The sequence below is a fragment of the Corapipo altera genome, unplaced genomic scaffold (genome assembly GCF_003945725.1).
Source record: "Corapipo altera isolate COAL_440 unplaced genomic scaffold, ASM394572v1 22b, whole genome shotgun sequence".
Taxonomy (NCBI): Eukaryota; Metazoa; Chordata; class Aves; order Passeriformes; family Pipridae; genus Corapipo; species Corapipo altera.
This window is the reverse complement of record NW_020884876.1, coordinates 2,794,520-2,815,713: the sequence shown is the minus strand read 5'-3', so window position 1 is coordinate 2,815,713 and position 21,194 is coordinate 2,794,520. Positions and strand designations below refer to the sequence as shown.

Sequence of the window (21,194 nt, the reverse complement as noted above, 5' to 3'; positions counted from 1 at the left end):
AGGAAACATGGTGTAAATTCTGAAATCTCACCAGGATCACTCAGTGAGTTAAAAACACTTTGTGCTTCTGAAATATGCAGTTCCCTGTGGATGCCTAACAGTCACAACATCAAAACTCCTTGCTGCCTGCTGCTCAGTTTGCTGTGTGCACTGACCAGCCAAGAGGTTTGTGTGTTTGAGGGGTCAGCCTCCCTCCTTTACTTCCCTTCCTCAGGACACTGCAGGGCAGAAGGAGGCAGGGTACATGGCAAGTGCAAAGGGCCTGGGGAAGGCTAGCATTCATCTGTCTTGGCTTAGATATGCTTAGGGTAAACAGTGGGTATTTGTTCCCATAACGCTGAGGCACCAAAATAATTTTCAACAATGAAACCAGTCACCTCCCTTCAAAACACTCAGTTAATAGCAATGACTGTGCATGAAAACAGAGCCCAAGTGGAATTGCAGCAAGTTCTAGCAGCACATCATCTGACTAAATTTCAGAAGACACTTGTTAAAACCAATATAGCGGCATATTTTCTACAGTTGCATTTTGGAAACTCACATAGGAATGCAGAAAACACTAAAGTGATCTACCAGTGATTTTACTGTGTTCTATAGATCCTTAATAATTTCATGTTAATAGTTTCCAACTTACCCCTATAATTTCATTTTCGTTATTGACTAGCTCAACTGCATTTGAGGCAAACAGTTCTTGCAGGTCATCCATCCCCTATCAAATTTTTTTCTCTTTGTAGTCAAACCCAACGAAACCAGCATCATCACAAATAGTTAACAAAACTGGCTTTTTTAGCAGTAGGTACCCTTGGTTCTCACTAGGTATTTGTCATTAGCACAGAAACCCTATGTGCAGCCTAGTCTCAGCAAAGGTCAGTTGTTGAACTCACTGACAGAGTTCCCAAAATCACTTAGAAATACCAATGACCTGACCTGTAGTACAATGGATATGGGGATATTAATGAAGGCTGCCAATATTCTGGTTTAGGAGCTCATAAGAATAACAAGTACACATTTTATTTGCATAGTGTCGACTTGCCTCTTGAATCACGAGTCTTCTTTGACTTTCCATGGATTTTATTGGATCCCTGGGAAAAACTTGGCTTCTCCCACTCCCTATATCTTTCTGTGAGCAACAAGGGTGTAATTTCAAAGGAAATTACACTCAACCCCCAGTACAGTAAAACAGCTGGAATTGCATTGCATGCAAAATAAAAACACTGCTTCATTAACTTAGTCATCTGGGGACAAGCTCCCATGCAGATTTGCAGGGAAAGAGGAAAAGGTAGCATATAAAAATACATATATGTATACGTGTGCATAGTTATGTATGCAGCTGTGTGTTTCTATTTACCTGATTGTCTACCTGTTTAGCTATGCATCTCTCTTTGCAGATGTATTTATTTCTCCCAGAGGTTTTACAGTTATGTGTATGGACAATGAATTAATAACCATGTGTTTATTTTTCCTGGAGGACAATCCCACAAACTTCTCTGTAACAGTCACTGGTTAGTAATTTTGATTAAAAGGTATAGTTCCAGTTGGGGGGGCTCATTTTAGTAAAACAAAGCCAACATTTGGTGTGAGATGGGAATGGATACTGACATGGGGAGCATCCCACAGAAAGCAGGATGTGCTGGTGGGTGGGAAGGGTGACTTTTGCAAGCAGTTGTTGGATCCCATCAACTGAGATGTGGCCAGTTAGGGTGATGGGTACATGCTACATGATTAGGAGACTCCCATTTTGCGGACTCGGCACTGACACCGTCTGACAAACCCGGTGGGATGAAGTCGCTGCCAGCAGGAATATGACTGTGTCCCACCGACAGTGCCCCATGGGGCTGGCACTGGGGATCTTTTCTATTGAGGGGATTTTAAGAAACTCCAAAAACGCACGACGAAGCACTAGGCGACCCTGAATTTCAGTGTTGACGCTCTCCTGCCGCCGAGCAGGGAGGACGGAAAGCTCCCGAGGTCCCTCCAAACCAGGGCATCCCCGGCGGGATGCTCCGTGAGGACCGAGGGGGCGGGGCCACGGTGAGGTGGGCGGGGCCTCGCCCCGGGCCCCACCCCGGGCACAAGAGGGGCGGTGCCGCTCCCCGGGGTCCCGCATCCCCCGAGCCGTGCGGGGCGAGCGGAGCGGAGTAGTTTGGCTCAGCTCGGCTCGGCTCGGCTGCCGTCGGGCAGAGGGTTCGCTTTGCGCCTCGCAGCCCCGGCGGCCGCGGGATGGAGCTCGGTGTGGCGCGGCTGCTGGCGGTCCTGCTGTGCCTGGCTCCCGGTAAGCCCTCGGGGAGCCCCGCGGTCCCGTGTGTCGGGCAGCCACCGGGGTCCGGCAGCCCCACGGGACCCCGACGAGTGGGATCGCGGAGACGAGAGGGTGCCGAGAGCGGCGCGGGTGCGGGTTTCGCATGGGGTTGTCAGGGCTGGTTGCGCGGATGAGGCAGTGCGAGCCCCGGGTGGGACGGGACGTCCCTGGCTGCGGGCTTGCGGACCTCTCCTGTCCTGTCCTCTTGGTCTCTCCTGTCCGGCCGGCTGGTACTGGCTCGCCGGAGAGGACTGCCTGTCACGGCATAGTGTCCTACTCGCTTGGCTTCAGCATCAGCTGTCGTTTCCGAGAGCGAAATGTCCCTGAAGCCAAACGCGGGAAACCCGTCATCAGCGAAGAACCTGCTCGGAATGCAAGTGATTAAAGCACGGGGAAATTCCAGCGAAGTAGGCAAGGTCGCGGTCTGGCCGCGCGTTCTCTGTCCGTTGTAGCGGGTCGAGCTGTCCCAGTTGGGGCTGCCGGCTTGCCCTGGTGAGTAGGGTTGGGATTCCTGAAGGTGATGGGAGCAGCCAGGGCGGACTGAAAGGCTCTCCTTGTGGTACTCCCAGATGTTCCAGAGGCTGGGCTGGTGCCTCAGTGCAAGCACTGCCACCCAGATCACAGCTCTCACAAGCACCAGTGCCTCTGGGTGTGTGCGATGCAAGCCCTTGTGCTAACAGTCTGGTAGTAATAGATTTTTGCCTAACTGCTTAGGAGGAAAGAAATAACCTTAGAAGATCATGGGATCTCGAATTTGTGACAAACTTTAAAATAGTTTCTTCACATAATTCATTGATCAACAGTCTCAAAGGACTAAAGTATATTCAACTTATTATAAGAAAAGTTGGTAATCCCCAGGGGAGTGAGATCATCAGATGAAGGTTCACTTCGTTTCAATGTCCCACATCCTCCTGTTAGACCTTGAAGTTGGCAATGCAAGAAAACAGGAACTCCACCCTGGCTGGCTGAATTGTAGTGCTCTCCAGCTAACTCCTGACCATCTGCCTTTGCTTCCTGTTATGACAGAGTTTTTGAACTTTTTGGGATATGTGAAAAGTCATTATTTACCCTTCACTGCTAAGTAGCTGATGTGAAAGTGTCCACTTAAAACATGCAGCATATTCCTAGATATAATACTTTTCTGATTGAGTACCATTTACTTTGTTTATTGGGTTTATTTAATGGGTTTCATAAATGTTTTTGCAGGTTTATTTATTTCTCTGGATCAGCCAACCCTTAGCATCCAAAAAGATGTCCTCACAATAACGGCAAATGACACACTAAATATTACTTGCAGGTAAGGACAATCTATTTAACATGATTTTGATGACTGGTAATTTATGTAGAGAGTTTTTGTGCAGAATCACAGATGATGTGATCTCTTCCCTGTCATTACTCCTGTTTCACCCCATTCCTTTGTGCCCCTGCCTCACTTTTCCCTGACAGGCTTTAGAAATTGTCTGAGAGGGTTGCAGCAAGAGAGAGCTGGGGAGTGCAGGGTATCTGGGAGGAGGAAGCATCAGCTGGGTCCTTGTGGAGCCCGCTGGTGAGCCATACTCTCCATGCTCTCTTTTGGATGCTTTGTCACTTAGATTCATCAGAATACAAATTTTCAGAAGCTTCCTTATAACTATTAACAATAGGTCGAATATGTGAATGTATTCTATGTGGCTTGATGCTCTGCATGACGGGGTGAAGTCCGTTCCTCTCCATAGTGACTAGTGGGGCTGGAGTTCACCACCCAGACATCAGTACTGGCACTTATCACATACGTATGCTCCTCTAACATTTGCTTTCCCAGCGGTCAGAGACCACTGGAGTGGTCCTGGCCAAACAACCAGAGCAGTGCTGAGAAGCGTATCTCTGTGACAGACTGCAGTGATGGCCCCTACTGCAAGACACTTACTCTTCTCAAAGTCATTGGCAATGACACAGGAGACTACAGATGCCTTTACAGGGACAATAAGGCAGCTACAACCATTTATGTTTATGTTCAAGGTAAGTGCTTACACAGCTCTCAGGTGTCTCTTTCCCTAGCTTCAAGAGAAAAAATGGATATCAAGTGTCTCAAAACAGTTTTGATGCTAGAATTTATTAATCCTAGGATTTTTGATTCTGTGAAACTTTTTCCTTGTTTTCATGTTGAGTAATTAAATGTCAGTATGCTAGTTGCCCTCAACACAAAAGCCTTTGTACCTATAATTTTGAACTGACCTGCCATATGCAGTACGTGGTCTGCTATTCTCCCTCACCCGGAATTTAGCATACATATCTCCACTGAGCTCTGAGCCTGTCCTCGTGAATGCAGAGCTATTACTGACCTGAGCAGGAGTTTCATATGAGAGAGGATTACAGAGATTCTACATTTGTTAAAAATGGCAGATCTGGTCCCATTTACAATTTGTACTGATACCATTAAAAAGCCTCAAAAAACCGCCCAAACCCCAAAACATAAACTTCCATACATTTGCTGACTGTGGTGGTAAAATCTATTTAGGCTGTAAGAGCTCAGTTTTCAAACTCAGTTTTGTTGGCGGCAACGCTTTTCAGTGTCACAGACACTGAAAAGCCTCCAGTTATACAGTCAGCTTCAGTACATGCGTTCACTGAGGCATATGCCTTTTTTGCACTGATGGCTTCACCCTCATTTCCATATGTGTCCTGTTTTCTTTTTATTGTTAACTTAAAATTTCCATTTTGAGAAATGAGATGTTATTATGTACATGAGTTGCCTTGTTTTATATCATGAAGGTAATTTTTTTTTGTCTGACTTTGAAAAGGATGCTGCCATCAGGGAAGCCAATGTAACATGTCACTACTTTTAACTGATATTTCCTGTAATACTTATGCAAGGAAAGTCATGTTAGGGTAAATCAGTTTTTTGTTGGCAAAAGGACTGCAGTGGCAGGAAGCCATTTTCCAAAGTGTGCACTGCTGCTGATAACCATTTTGAGCATAACGATGTTCTAAGTCTGGGGGGTGGGGTATCTATCAAAATATGTACTCCTCATTTAGTCTCATTACTTCAGTGTTTCATCACACAAACTGATTTGAGAAAAAATGCACAGGGAAAGAACAAAAGTGGAAAAGTTTCCTCCATAATCATGTGACAAATAAATCCATTTATCAATTGAATATTCTTCTAGATTACAGATCACCATTTGTGACTTCAGTTAGTGATCAACTTGGCATTGTGTACATCACTAAGAATAAAACCGTGGTAGTGCCCTGCCTTGGAACTGTATCAAATCTCAATGTATCTCTACATGCGGTAAGGAAAAAGCTTGTTATTTTTTCAAAAGTTAGTTGAAATCACTGTAGCATAAATATATTGCTTGAAGTATAAATACATTTCATAAAAACTTCTTTCCATCCTTGGGAATTTTACAGCCTATGGTTACACGATGAGCACTGTAACTGTACTTGTCTATGGTCCTGTGCTCTCAAAGTGCGTACCGATTGCCTGAGCTAGGATGTTAAAAGGGGGACCCTGCCGTTATGGAAAATATTGGAGGTGAAAATTCAGGGTTGTTTGATTTGTGAAATCTGACTATGTATTTTATCAACATTTCAAACAGAAATATCCAGAAAAGATATTTGTTCCTGATGGTAAATCCATTTCGTGGAATAATAAAAAAGGCTTCACTATACCCAGTCATTTAATCAACTATGCGGGCATGGTCTTCTGTGAAGCTAAAATAGATGATGAAAGCTACCAGTCTGTGATATACATAGTCGCAGTTGTAGGTAAGCCAAAGTTTTTATTTCTCTGTAGCCAATGTTCTTTTTCTTGCTACAGCATGCTGAACCAATTACATCCACTTGGACGCTAGATTATTCAATACTGACAATGCAACTAATGCGAAATGGATGTTGAGATATATATTACTTTTCTTTTAAATGCAATGTATTGTGTTCTTTCTGGTTGATTGTTGGGAAAAGTGCTTCTATTTTTAGTGTTTTACATAGATGTCAGGGATTTTAATGGTTTGGGTTTTTTTTTCTGACAATGCAAGCCTGTTTCCTAAAATCAGTTATCCAGGATGTAAGTCATAGTTGAAGGGAACTGGAGACAAGCATCTATCAGCAACAGATGGAAAGGAATTGCTCTGAGGGGGTACCAAGGGAAGGGGGGATCTGAAGGTCGCACTAAGGGCTAGGTTGTCTTGTCTCCTTAAAGACCTGTGTCCCTACTCTCACAGGGGTTTGTGCTCTCCTGGTATATTTTGTCAGTTGCTCATCAAAACCTAGAAATAACATGATGATTCTCTGGAGGCTTAAGCCTGAGCTGAAACTCAACAGCTATTTCTCTTTTAGCTGAGGACACAGTGACCATTTCAAGTGTCCAAATGGCACCAAGGCAGTCTTGCCTGCCTTCTCAGGAAGGCATAGCAGCCCACCCCTCTTTACTCTGTGCGGCAGGTGCTTACTTCTCTAACAAATTCACAAGTCCCCACTCTAACTTGGAGCAAATTCAGAATATCTGTAGAATTTCTGCATTCAGAATATTCTGTTTTGAAATATTTAAAATATTTTGTTTCACAAAGTAAATTTTAGATAATTTTGTGAATGCCCAACTGTTACTTTATATAAAGTTCCTGCTTACTGCGGGGGATGGGTATATATCTCCTTTAGTTTTAGGTCTCACAAGGATAAGAAGAATGTGTCTAAAGCAGAGGAACTGTGTGTGTCACAGTTCCCCGCCTGCTTCCACCACTGGTGGGGCTCTGGCCAAGTGTATGCATCCTGTTGTGTCACTGTCTGACAGGCTCTCAGCTGAGAAATGTTCAGTGTGGGTGCATCTCTTCTCTTCAGGCTCTTTTTTACACCCATCATCATGGTGCACTGTGGCATTGAGGGGCTTTTTTGTAGCTGGGGTTTCAGTGGGAGTTTTGATGAATTCATCTGGGAAATTTGGTGCTGAGTGCCAAAAAGAAACCTCTTCTTACCCCCATGTTTTTTGTGTGCCTTTTTCTGCCTCTAGGATACCGAATTTATGACCTGACGATGAACCCCCACTCCCAAGTAGAGCTGGCAGTGGGAGAAAAACTTGTTCTCAATTGCACTGTAAGGACAGAGCTGAATGTAGGAATTGATTTTAAATGGGACTACCCTTCCATCAAGGTAAAGTCATAATAACTTAGAGGTGCCCACATCACAACGAAATTTGATTTAGATATAATGTCACTTCCCCTTTAAAATGTTGACAAAGCAGATGATAATACACAAAGAAATTGCTGGTGTATACAAGTGTGCAAAACGTGGCAGAAGGAATAACAATGACATTTCCAAACACCTCTGTCTTTTATCTATTACAGGAAAAACGTGCCACTATTAGGGATGTAAAAACCACTGCAGGAGAAATAAAGAAGTTTGTAAGCACCCTTACCATTGACAGCGTGTCCTTAAGCGACAAAGGTCGATACACTTGCGCAGCATCCAGTGGTCGTATGAACATGAAAAACAGCAGTGACTTCATTATCCACGGTATGACATCTTCAGTTTTGTTTGTTGTTTCAGATTCAGGATTAATTACTGGGATGCAGAAAGCATTTTGATGATGAATCTAATGACTGAAATGAACCAAACTACAGCTACAGTATTTTCTCTTGCAACTGCTGTGGGATTATTTTTATACCACAAGTTTAGCTAATAAGATTTTAAAGGATGCTGTATGTTACTGAAAGCTGTAGAATCCCTTTGGAAAGTGGGCAATAAAATAAACTGATGTAAAACTGATGTAAACTGATCCTCTCCAGTGTTGACCTTCTTAAGGTCCTGTAAAGCTGAATTTGTGTAGGTGGCTTTGTATAAGGGCTGCCTGTTCTCACTGTTGGTGACCTTAAGCTAGATTTTGGTGGCTCTGCAAGACAAGAGTCTGGGTCAGCATGAATGAAGCTGGGAAAATAAAACGTACAACTTTTACATTATGAATAGATGAATCAAATGGAGTTTTGGTCATACGGAAATGATGCAAAGGAAACAACTTTGGCTAAGTGCATAGATAAGTACGAGGCCACATCCTACAGCCTTTTCTCAGGCTCCTGTTGGGCATGGCACCAGCAGCTCCATTGGCTTTCTTCTAGAAAAAAAAAATTGCTAGCAAGAGAATGGCTCATATTTAATCACTGAGTCGGACAAAGAGGTTTATATTTTGGAGGAGACTGGTTTTCCGGAGGTTCTGATTTCAGGGGCCAGAATATTATTGGTCCTTTCAGAAAAAAAAAAAACAAACTTTCAAAATTATTATGGGCACAGTGGTTCAAGATATACTGAATTTTCTCCTGAGTTCTTTGTTTCTCTTCAGGAGCCAAAATGAGATTGCGTGCTATACTGAGTGTAGCAGATACTAAGTCTGTACCATCCTAAATCAAACCCTAGTCAAAATGGTAATTGAGTCGAAAGGCTAATCACTGTCTTAGTCTGAATGGAAGTTCACAGATATTCACAGAATATTCTGAGTTGGAAGGGACCCACAAACTTTATAACTTATGCCAAGTAATGTAAATAATTTCAAAATTGTCTGTGACTGCAGTTGTTCAAATACATACTTGAAAAGAGGCTGAAAGTATTTAACTTTATCACACTGTAGTTTTGAATACTCTGATTTCCTGGGATGAGTATATTGAGAGAGTTTTATGATATATCTGTATATGTGTATACAGGTCTGACACTAGGTCTGAGAGCTGACATACCTGAGAACTGAGTCTTGTCTCTGCTTTCCAGAGCTTCTTGGTGGGGGAACTGGTCTGTTCCTCTGTGTGAAGGAAAGGACTAAGTTTTCACAGTGGCATCTTTTCAGAGCCCAGTTTGGAGCCAACTGTGCTTTACCAGTGACATCTTGTCACTAGCTTCTATTTGTCATCTCCTGTTAAGTGCTAACCCAAATGGAGAGCATTTACACTTTTGTCCATGTGGAAAGACCATTTAGTTTAATTCTTTTTTTTTTTTTTCTCTCCAGAAAGTCCTTTTATTCATCTGGAGAGAATGGAGAATGTGATTGAGACAAGGCTAGGTGACACAGTCAAAATTCCTGTAAAGTTTAAAGGATATCCTTCACCAGAGGCTAAATGGTAAGAACTGGCATATAATGTGTTTGAGAAACTGAGCTATTCTTAGTTAAAGTAAGTCTTTAAATACTCAAAACACTCTGTATTTTCTTCAGGTATAAAAATGGAAAAGCCATCAATGTAAATCATACAGTTAAACTTGGATACACATTAGTGATCACTGCAGCAACTGAAAGGGATGCTGGGAATTACACAGTCATCCTTACAAACCCTGTTAACAAGATGCAGAAAAGACACATGTTTGCCCTGCTAGTGAATGGTAAGTGGAATACCAAAGAGGCGACTCTCTTTCATGTGTGGATGTGGTATACTACCATCCCTAGGCTTAAATTCATCCTATAGCTGTGAAGATTTAAGTGCCAAAGAACAGCACTTGAACCTCGGCCCCGGGAGGGCAGAGGTGGCCCATCTCTCCCAGCTCAAGGATGTGCCAGGCAAGGGGCTGCAGATTCCTGGTATTGATGTTGGGATGATACTCTGTATGTTTTGGTTTGGTTTGAGTTTTTTTTCTGTATATTATTCTTTGCCTCTGTGTCCTGCTCTTTTCCTGCCCTTCTTGCTGGTTGTGCTGGTGGAGTCCTCCTCCACCCCGCTCCATCCTGGCTCAGTCCTGCCTCACCCATCCTTCCTGCCTCACACAGGCTATCGCTCCTTTTCTATCCTGCCCTGTACAACCTTCCTCCTCCTCCTCTACCTCCTCCTTTCTTCTCCCCAGGAAGTAGCCTATGCTTTGAAGACAGCAGGTCTTGAAAGAGGCAGTGAGGCTACATGCGGTGGTATCGGGCCTGGGGAATAATAAGTATTTAATGGTTGAGCATGGTGGAGAGAGTCCAGGGACTGCATTTTTAACCGTGGGGTAATGAAGGGAGATTTTATAGGAGATCCTAAGTACTGCATGTTGAGGTCCTGATCCTCAAAGTGTTGGGCAGGTTTACTGCTTCCCAACATGTCCTTGGAGATGCTCTGCGTTGCACTTGGATGTGGGTCATAGTGTGAATTATTCACCATGGGTCTAATGCATGCACACTGGGGAGTAATTAGCAGGAGCTGTAACCTGCTGCTCTCTCCTCCAGTCCCCCCCCAGATTGGTGAGAACGCGCTGATGGCTTCTGTTGACTCCTACAAGTACGGCTCGACGCAGGCACTCACCTGCACTGTCTACGCTGTCCCACCGCCCACCGCCATCCTCTGGCACTGGCAGCTGGAGGAGGAGTGCACATTCAGCCCCCAGTGAGTGCCAAGTCCTTGCTATCTTCTGCGGCGTATGCAGGTCTTGAGGGATGGTTGGATTGGGTTGGGGTTTTTTTGGGTACCTCCTTTATCCAGGCTTGTCACTCAGAGCAAACCCAATGGCCAATGAAGAAAAGATTGTTGTACTTAATCTGCAGATTGTTGCAGGCAGACTCTGCCAAGGTCATCATTGTTGGCAGAGGCAAGGGCCACCCGCAGCGAGGATAGGGCAGTGCCTGCAATGTTGCTGTCATGCTCTCTTGAAGGGCATCTTGACTTTCATGGGGTTTCAAATCCAGCTGTTTGTGTACCCTCCCCTCAGATATTCCTGTGAGCTGCAGGCCCAAAACTCCATCCCAAACAGAGGAAATTCGCTGTTTATGCTAATTACAGGTCTTTGTGGTGGTTTTTTTCTTACACTCGAGTGCTGAGTGTGATGGTGCTCTTTATCTGTGTGAAAGTGTATCTCAGAGGAAGTGCACTGATTGATGTTGTGAAATGATAGAGAGAGTGCCTGACTGAGATTCTCGCAGCTTCTCTTATCTGGGCCTGCCATAAGCCCAGATTTCCTTTAAAAAAAAAAAAAAAAGCCCAGGGAAAAAAAAAAGCAATCTTCTTTCCTGTTGTTGTTTTCAAAATGATTCCACTAGTTTCTTCCTTTGGTGCCTGGTCGCTTCCTACACAATGGCTACCGTCCTCAAGAAATTCTTGTAGGGAGTTCAGCGATTTCTATGTCTCTCTGTCTTCCTTTGAACTAAATCAATTTGAGTCATCCATTTATGAATGGAGGTTTGTTCCCAGAATAGCTGCTTTCCTCCAAGCATCATGATTAAGCTAACAGGCAGATTAATTAGGAAATTCACCTTTAGGCTTGGGGACTCCCTATTTTACAAAGCATGAAGGTCTCAGAATATAGGGTGCAATTTAATAGAAGTGTTTCCAGAAACATTTCCAGATGCAGGGTATGGCCACTGATGCATCTGGCTGACAAAAATCTGCATATTATATACAAAATCACTCTCTTGAAGGGCAAACATTTGTCTTATCTAATGCATATGTCTACTTGTATTTCAGGAAAGGTCGCTCAGGAGCCAATCCATATGCATGCAAGAAATGGAAAGTGATCTCAGAGAGAAAGGGTGGGAATCAGATTGAAATTAAGCACCGAGTTGTTACTATTGCTGGGAAAACAAAGGTTAGCATATTTTATTTTCTGTTGGTTGGGGATGATTAACCCTGTTCAGCAGTCCACGTGTCTGGAAATGTATCACTAGAGACTCTTTTCGCCTATTGTTAAACTTGGGGATCTACTCTCAGCTAGTCCTGCAAGCTCCTACTAAAGTCAAGAGGCAGAGATACACTCTTTCAAATCCTTTGGACAATGATCTTAAGTGAGTCTCCATTGAGGAACATAACTTACCTAGATTTCAGTGCTTACCTTTTAGTGATCTGAAGTTAGATGAGTTAATCTTGCCAATTAACTTTAATAGAGAGAAACTAGAGAGACTGAAGAGCAGAAAAAGTTGTGAGTGCAGCATCTGTTAACACATGTACAAAAGTCTGTCTTCTGGCAGGCTGCTTTTTCCTGTTTTCTTTTACCTGATTGTTACACGCTTAAGGACAAAAATGTGAACTTCAGGAGGGGATTGTGCTCCTACCATGTCTTGGATTTGTGCTTTGGAAGGATTTTTGGTTGTGCAGATACCTGCAGAGCCCTTTGCTGAGCTGTAGAGGTGATCAGGCATACTTGAACATGGATATAGTATGAAATTGCTTGATTGTTCTTTTTCAGACTGTGAGCACCCTCATGATTCAAGCAGCGAATGTATCTGCTTTGTACAGATGTATGGCTACAAATAAGGCTGGGTCAAGTGAGAGAGTGATCTCCTTCCATGTGACCAGTAAGTGTACCCTGTTGAGGACAGCCATGTTAAATTAATGTTCATCTATTTTACTGATGAAAGGTGCTTCAATGCTGCTTTTTCTTGTCCTTTATAAAATCCTTTCATTCTATAGGATTTTAGGTTTTCCTAAGTTTTTCTTTAGGCAGCCTTTAAAGTCACTGCTTAATTTGAGCCAAGTGATTAGTTCTACTGGCATCAGTAGAGTAGTGGTCCTGTGAAAATGATGCAAGATGGGCAGTGTTTTCCCAAGAGTGATTACTGCTGGGCTTTTGCAGTCACTTAAAAGAGCTACTGAGAAATCACGGTAGTGTCACAAAATGAGGAAAGACTCTAAGAGCTAAGACTAAAATTTGCAAAACCAGTGGCAAAGAGCTTCTGTCCTTAAAAATCAGTCCCCATATTTACATGCCAAAATTTATTTTAATCCCAATCTAAAAGTGAACCATAAGATAGTGCTAATTGTCTTTGGTTGCTATAAGTTTCTATGAGAAGAGTAACTTTATTCATTACACAGGCCTTTCTTTGATCTATTTGAAATGTATTGCTTTTAATGAGATTGTACTCCTTAGATAATTGATTAGTTGACTGATTGACTGATTTTTTCAGTGTTTCTTTTCCTCATTTACAACTAGATAGCATGACAAAAAGGATATATTTCCAAAATTACTTTTTCAAGTTAATGTTAGCCACAAAATGTGCAACCAAATAGGAATTTCTTTTACTTTTTTAACTTTCAGGGGGTCTTGAAATTAGTCTCCAGCCCCAGAGTCAACTCACAGAGAAGGATAACATGTCCTTGCAATGCACAGCAGATAAATTCACCTTTGAGAAGTTGTCATGGTACAAACTCAGCACTCACGTTTCACAGACTCCTTTTGGAGGGCTGCCCATGCCTGTTTGCAAAAACCTCAATGCTCTCCAGAGGCTGAATGAGACAGTTTCAAATACCAATGGTGAAAATATCACCTTAGAGCTCATCCTTCGTAACATCTCCCTCCAAGATGGAGGGGACTACGTTTGCATTGCTCAGGACAAAAAGGCTAAAACACAGCACTGCCTGGTGAAGCACCTCACTGTTCAAGGTAGGGATCTCTTACTGTGAACCAAAATGAGAGGCTGTGTATGAAAATAACTGCAGTGGTGTTAGTTTTTGGTATCTTCAGGCTTTGCATGTGTTTGCTTTATGGTGCACTCAGTTTGTTAAATAGATTTAGACTGTTATTGTAACATGCACTTCTGGGGCTTGTCCAGGCAACAGGGACTATTTCATGAGTACCAGTGAGGAAACACTGACCGAGCCACTGTGCTGTGCACAGTGAGTTTGGTTTCTGCGCAAACAATGGCATGTGTTTAGCTCAATAACTCCTCAACTTTACTTTTCAAAATACATTTTAGTCTGTAGCTCTACATGCATGTGTGCATTCATATCATTAATGCTACTGCTTTGTGTCACTGACTCTTGAGTCTGAAGCAGTGTCTATGGTTTAAAACTGCCATGAAGTGATACTGGTATTCAGGCACAAGCAATGCGAGCTGATAATCAATCAGCTTTCACACAAATAGTGATGACTTTGCTTTGGGACCTAAATGTCTAGGTTGATTATGCGTGTTCATGGCCTGTCCTGAATGGACATTTAATGGATCAACAGTATCAGACCTCTTGTAATGGTCCTGGAAATACAATTGTGAAGGAAGCAATTTCTCAACTATTCCTTCTTCCTTCAGCAATCTAAGCAGTTACAAACCCATTAGAGCAAATTTCAACAAATTTCAAACACTGTTGAAATTTTCTTGGCTATTATGTTTTTTTCATGTCATGTGGAAGTTTAACTATGATCTGGATGTTTTCTTTAATGGTCTGTAATTTTACTGTATTTGTAAACCAACAGAACCCACGGCACCCACACTCGTAGGAAATCTGGAAAATCAAACAACAAACATTGGTGAAACTATAGAAGTGTCATGCACAGTGAATGGCATTCCTCCTCCAATTATCATGTGGTTTAAAAATAATGAGACCCTTGTGGAAGATTCAGGTGAGGATTGCTCCTTTGCTATTATTATTTAAAGGCTTTCTTTCATGGGACTCACTGCTGATTTTCATCACGGAAAGTTTAATTTTGAATTTTTAGCAAAAAGTGCCATAAAAATGGCATAAAAAGAACTAAGAATCATGATTTTTTTTCCCCAGGTATTGTTTTGAAAGATGGAAACAAAACACTAACCATACGTCGAGTAAGGAAAGAAGATGAAGGGCTATATACCTGCCTTGCATGCAACGTCCTTGGATGCAGTAAAGCAGTGGCTTTTTTCTCAGTGGAAGGTTAGTGTTAGCTTCTTTCTAGACTGTGTATGAAATCTGTAGAATCAGTAAAAGGAAAATCTACTGGCTATCCTGATGGGAGATCTGAAAATACACAATTAAATTTGTGAAGAGTCCTGACCATTCCTATCGAGCTCAAATTGGGTGCTGTTGTAGCTGTCATAAACCCAGCTGTTGAGGCTGGTGCTTTTTTCTACACCATATTGTTTAGTGCTTTTCAACAAAAGCTGAATCCATTCGACTTGTGGTTGCAAAGAAAACTCTGTCAATCTGTATTACATGCAAAACTGTACAATAGAGTCTACTTAAACCTGCAGATGTACTGGGACATCTCTGTTGTCTTGGTAACATAATTGTCATACTAAGTTTTTTAACACAGTAGGTTGTACCTTTCCAAACTATATAATTGCTCTCACAGCATCTAAGAAAAACTGTGAAGACTTTGTGCAGTCTATTGTGGTTGTTATCCCATTTCAGTGATAGAAACAGGTAGTGCTTTTGATTTAGGGGGTTCCAGCTTTAGTCCACCAGGCTCTGAAAGCAGCATTTGCGAGACCCATGTCTTACCTGGTCCAGTCCTATTCTGGCACAACACAGTGCAATTTACAATGATATGCAATAATTCTTAGCAAGAGGTTAGTCTGCAATCTGAGTAACTGGAACCACAGCAGGCTTTCCACTAAGAGGTGCAATGAGAAACCTCAAACGAAAAGCTCCTTGCCCTTGATATTAGTACATTTGCATAACTTAGTCACTGAACCCTTCACAAACCTCTGTCTTATAAGTCAGGGTGATTGATCTATTCTGTTAAGGTAATTAAAGCAGTATCCTGTTATTCTTGTAGGTCCCTTTAGGATACTAAGATGTTAGAAAAATGTTTAGGTGGGGTGGAAAATATCTACAGCTGACATGGTAAATATGGCTGAGGTGCACCTGTGAAAGTCAGAAATCTGTGTAGGACATACTGTTTGACTCCAAGAAATTTGCAGTGCAGCTCATTGAGGTTGTGCAATGGAGTGTGCTACTGTGTAGAAAAATCTGTATGGTGCAAAGGATGAAGTACAGGAGGATGGTGTGGCAAACAAGAGCTGATGAAGAGAGCTGCCTCTTTACACTAATAGATGTTCAAGTGGTGTCTGCTGGCAACTATTTTACTGGAAAAGAGACATTGTAAATAAGACCTTATTATCATGTGTTCTTGTAGAACCACATTTTTTCATGCCCCAGCTGAATCATGTCAAGAGACAAGGGAGAGATTGTTCTCTGGGTCATTCTCACAGCACTTTATTTACTATATGATGGGGGTGCTTTTTGGTTTCTGGAGAAAGAGTAATTAATTTTGGGTATTTTAAAACAATTATTTCTTTTCAAAATGTGAGATTTTACTTTTTTATAATTGCTAAGGGTCCAGACACTGTCCTTGAAATAAAGTTGATGCTGAGAAATTGGGTGATGTGCAAAACAGCATGAAACCGTAATATTCCAACATAACCCACCAAGCTTTTTTATTTTGTTTTGCTTTCGTTTCCTTGCTCCGTGTTGCACTTTTAAAACGAACCTTCTGAACAAGGACCTCCATTCTTTACTTTAATGAATGAACAAAGCAAATATGCTTCCAACTATCACTCAAATATTCATTTATTTCTTCCCAGGCGCTGAAGAGAAAACAAATCTGGAGCTCATTATCCTCGTTGGCACTGCAGTGATTGCCATGTTCTTCTGGTTGCTTCTTGTAATCATCCTCCGAACCGTTAAGCGGGTAATGAAAAAATTCTCATACTGTCCTATCAGCACTGGTCTTGCATGACAAATGAGAGCTGACTTGAGGCCTTTTGTGTTGCTTCTTTCCATTGTTCTAAAATCAACAGACACATTTTTTCACTCCATGCCATAACATTCTTGCCTGGAACCCAGGGCACAGAAATTTGTTTTTAATTGAACAGGCCCTTGGAAGAGAAAAAATGTTTCATTTGATTTTGCTTATTAAAAAAAAAAAAAAAAAAGAAAAGAAAAGTGCAAGTAATTAACAGTGATCACACTCATGATGACATGGTGTAGGGAAATGGTAGCCTGGCATTTCTGGGAAATAATGAAACACTACAAAGTGATTAAATGGCACTTTGCCTGTACATTGCCAGCAAAAAATCTGTGCAACTGCAACTAATACCATTTTCCAGGCCAACGGAGGGGACATGAAGACTGGCTACTTGTCAATCATCATGGATCCTGATGAGGTCCCTATAGACGAGCACTGCGAACGGCTCCCGTATGATGCCAGCAAGTGGGAGTTTCCCAGAGACCGGCTGAAGCTAGGTGTGTCTGCATTGCATGAACCATTTAGTGATACTGCAGCCAGCCCTACGCTGGGGGCTGTTTCAAGTGCTGACTTGCCATGGGGCTACCCTGCTGCAGGATCCCCGGGTGAACTCTGTGTACCCATAGAATATGATGCATCCTTTCTAAATTATAAGATCTCTGTTAATTTCTGATACATGAACTCAGTTTGGAGTTGCTTTTTATTCTACATCTTTTGCCCACTGTGCCAAGCAAATGTGTTTGTGTTCTCACTTCAAGGTAAACCTCTTGGGCGTGGAGCTTTTGGCCAGGTCATAGAAGCAGATGCATTTGGGATTGACAAAACTGCTACCTGCAAAACAGTGGCCGTCAAAATGCTTAAAGGTAAAAATAATGACTAAAACTTTACCTTGAATACACAATATAGGGATAATTGTCAGCACTATAACCAGTAGATAAAAAACATAAAAATGTTCGTACTAGTGGTTATACAAGTTTAGCTTAACAGTTGTTACCATGAAGCAATAATTAGGGGAAGTACATGCCTTTTCCTCATAAATAACTGGAGCACTGTGGCTGTGGTTTCATAGCCATTGCTTTATAGTTCTACTCAGGTTCAGAAGATAAAGTTGCTCCTGCAATCAATTTTGTGTCCATTTTTGCCTTATGCATCTTGGTAGGGAGCTTTCTGCAAGTCTCAAGACAATGGCTTAGGCATGCTCCAAAATGAGCTGTAGTTTGGAATAGCTTTCTCTTCACTTTAAATCATATTATACTGCCTCACATTTGCCACAGAAATGTTGAAATGTGCGGTTTCCACACACATTATTCCTAAAAAAGACGTAAGTGGGACATCAAAATGGGTCTGCCAGCACCTGGGGGCTGTATTCCACCCTGTGCTGTACTGGAAGAAGGATGAAAAAGACAAGGGATTTCTGATGGTGTGGTGTGAGCAGTCAGAAGCGCAGGCAAGAGCCGTTGCAGACTCATTGCAATGGGATGAACATGCCGTACTGTCAGTAAAAATTGGAAAGCCCTGTTCCTCCAGCTTCCCAATGCTCAGGCAACCAGCAGAGTGCTGCCTCCTCTGCCCCTCTCTCCCCACTTCAGCTCTTTCCTCTTCCCCTTCTATATCTGGGTGATGAGAACACCAGCCATATCTCCAGGCTTTTGGTGAGGCTGCAGGCATGTTTGGCCCTGGCTCTATCTCCCCCAGCCTGTGGACCCATTGGACCCTTAGCATGGATCCCAGCAACTATGGGACAATGTTTCTGTGAGGGTCAAACAGCAGAGTACAAACTGCTCAAAAGATCTGTAGGAAAAAAGGTGTTTGCTACCCTGAATTGTTTGCATCCCTGTTCTCATGTACTGCCCTTGGCAAGCTTTGGGAAACGTTTAAAAGCAGAGTAAACTCAACCCTATCAGGCACGTGCCTAGTTTTCATCAGTGTCCTGCAGCATAGCCGGCCCTGGCTACCAGCCAACAAGGCTTCTCACTAGATGGGCCAGATAAAGAAGAGAAGAGAATGGGGTGGAGGGCAGAACCTTCCTGTTTGTGCTGCTCCTGATCTGTGTTGTTTTACCTCTGCAGAAGGGGCAACCCATAGCGAGCACAGAGCGCTTATGTCAGAGCTGAAGATACTCATTCATATTGGCCATCATCTCAACGTTGTCAATTTACTTGGAGCCTGCACAAAGCCAGGAGGTGAGTAACTTCTCAGTGGGTAAGAAGGTGTTAAAGAAAACCTGCCATTTCTGCTACATAGAAAATTGAGTTTCAAAATCAAGGGTGGAAGATATAGTCCTTTTAAAAAAAATCTGATAAGAGTGAGCAGGTCTAGAGGTGGAATAAGGGCTCAGAAGCCCTGAGTTCAACATGCAGTTCCATTCCTTAGTTTTTCTATCACTTTGCTTGTCTATACTTCAGATCCACCTTTACATTGGACACCCCACATGTAACAGACTTTGGAGCTGAGTCTAATAACACCTGACAATGCTCTTACTCTTGTCAGCAGCTACACTGTTACTGCAAGTTGTGACTTCCCCTCTCTGGATGGACTGTTGGTGCCTCTGTGTGTGTGTAGGAGGGGAGATTGCGTTTTGGAGTCCAGCTCTGTGTGGATGAACCTATTTAACTTTATAATCCAGGACAGATGTTTTGTTTAGCAAATCCAGTACTACAGACTAATTTGGAATAGATTCAGTGTACAGTAACTAAGTAATAATTTTTCAGGGAAGCTGACTCATTGGCTTATTGTGGGATCAGAATTTAATTTGTGAAGTTCCATGACAGAAATCAGTTGTTGAGGGAAACATAATCCATAAAGATTTTTTTCCTTCTTTATTCCATAATAAAATAGAGGTGGCCAGCATGTGGAACCTAGGATGGAATTTTATCATTGTAGCATATGTCTATATGAGGTAAATCTGAGCATGAAATACCACATTTATACTGTACAGTAAGGCATATATGTCTGAAACCAAGACTCCTGTTTTAAATTTTTAGTTCTTTCACGTATGAAATTAAGCCTATGATTTTCAAAAGTATCTGCTTTGTTTTCCTTCTGTATAGAGCAGAAAAATGAATAAATTCCCTGCTTTGATTGGATTTTATTTTTTTATTATTACTGGTATTTTTAAAAATCTCTAGGTAGCAGAATGCTTTTTGAAATGTATGTATTTCTAAGTCACAAATTATGCTGTGAAATAAGGTGAGATATACATGGTGTTTCTAAGGAATTGCTTTGTATGTTGTACAGGCCCACTCATGGTGATTGTGGAATATTGCAAGTTTGGAAATCTGTCAGCTTATCTACGGAGCAAGAGGAGTGAATTTGTCCCATACAAGGTAAGGAGTCAAGGTTAAAAAAAACAGTAAAGTGTTTGATTTGGTGGGATTTTTCCATGCACAATGTTTCTTTTTCTAGTGCAGACTAAAGTGGCAGTCCTTGGGGATGCTGAATGTCTCAGTATTTCTCATGGGAATGAGAGATGGCAAAGACATCACAGGTCATCCAGTCTTTCCCCTGGCCCCTGCAATGTAGTGGTTTTGTTATTGTTAGCTTAAAAATGTGCAAAGGAACTGGGCTTCCACTATTTCCCTTGGCAGATTATTTTACACTTGGCCATATCTTTCAGGAAGTTTTTTCTGATTATCAGCCTGAATTTTTTCCTTTCTTAGTTAAGATCCAGACCACCTTAAATAATTACACTCTCTGTTTAGTGTATATATCCATCAGATATCCATAAGTATCTGCTATCATGTGATTATCCTTTCCACTGTCTCCTTATCTCATTGCTGAACCAGGCTATATGTTTCTTTGGTATTATTAATGGTTTGGTATAATTGATGTATCTCATGAGTTTACATTCAGTTTTTCACCTCCCAAGTCCTTTGCAAAAGGGAGCTCCATCACTGCACCCCCTCTTTGCACCTTGATTTGAAAGAAGTGGAAGGATGGAGACTGGCATTTTCAAACTCATTTCTGGGCACCTCTAAGAGGGGTCTGATTTCTAGAGAGGGTTGAGAGGATCCATCCTCCCCAAGGGTGAGATTGCTGGATGAAGAACATGACTGCATGAACCCAACGCTGAGCATCACACTCAGGACCCTCCCCTTTTCCACGCACAACCAAGAGGGTGGTCCCTGGGCTGTGCTCTGACACACTGGTAGACCTGAGTCTCTCTGCAGCTGCTATGTTTAAATCAGAGCTTCTTCCTGCTGCTTGTTGGTTCTCCAGGGGGTTATTTTTCTTGATCCTTGAAGATATTGTTTACTATTTTATGTTGGCAAAGGCAACTTTCTGTATCTTCTTGTGAGGTAAAAAGATAAACAAATATCTGAGAGGCCTTGAAGGAAGAGACAGGGTTTCACGAGGGTGCTGACCCTTGCTTACACAAGCAGTGGGAATGGGAATTGGCAATGTTAAAAACCAGCCCTGCCAGGGAAAAAAAAATCACCAAATCAAAGCAGGAGAAAATGGATATGTGGTGGAGGAAGCCTGTGGGGTTGGATTTCTCCCTGGAGACATTCAGTGGCTTAGGGGAAGAAGGAAATAACTCAGATTGTGATGG

General features: G+C 42.3%; 1 protein-coding gene across 1 annotated transcript in view; it reads left to right on the top strand.

Annotated features, from left to right (window-relative positions):
- The first annotated feature begins 2,181 nt into the window (after window positions 1–2,181).
- The window catches only part of KDR (kinase insert domain receptor), a 33,112-nt gene continuing 14,099 nt past the window's right edge, over window positions 2,182–21,194 (top strand). The window contains exons 1-20 of the mRNA XM_027636046.1: window positions 2,182–2,272; window positions 3,506–3,596; window positions 4,101–4,297; window positions 5,446–5,570; window positions 5,878–6,046; window positions 7,284–7,423; window positions 7,618–7,786; window positions 9,261–9,372; window positions 9,465–9,628; window positions 10,443–10,599; window positions 11,674–11,794; window positions 12,392–12,500; window positions 13,241–13,585; window positions 14,393–14,539; window positions 14,695–14,826; window positions 16,479–16,585; window positions 17,004–17,139; window positions 17,401–17,505; window positions 18,712–18,825; window positions 19,880–19,968. Of these exons, the coding sequence (XP_027491847.1) occupies window positions 2,221–2,272; window positions 3,506–3,596; window positions 4,101–4,297; window positions 5,446–5,570; window positions 5,878–6,046; window positions 7,284–7,423; window positions 7,618–7,786; window positions 9,261–9,372; window positions 9,465–9,628; window positions 10,443–10,599; window positions 11,674–11,794; window positions 12,392–12,500; window positions 13,241–13,585; window positions 14,393–14,539; window positions 14,695–14,826; window positions 16,479–16,585; window positions 17,004–17,139; window positions 17,401–17,505; window positions 18,712–18,825; window positions 19,880–19,968 (2,781 nt within the window). The 5' untranslated portion in view covers window positions 2,182–2,220. The remainder of the gene's footprint in view (window positions 2,273–3,505; window positions 3,597–4,100; window positions 4,298–5,445; window positions 5,571–5,877; window positions 6,047–7,283; window positions 7,424–7,617; window positions 7,787–9,260; window positions 9,373–9,464; window positions 9,629–10,442; window positions 10,600–11,673; window positions 11,795–12,391; window positions 12,501–13,240; window positions 13,586–14,392; window positions 14,540–14,694; window positions 14,827–16,478; window positions 16,586–17,003; window positions 17,140–17,400; window positions 17,506–18,711; window positions 18,826–19,879; window positions 19,969–21,194) is intronic.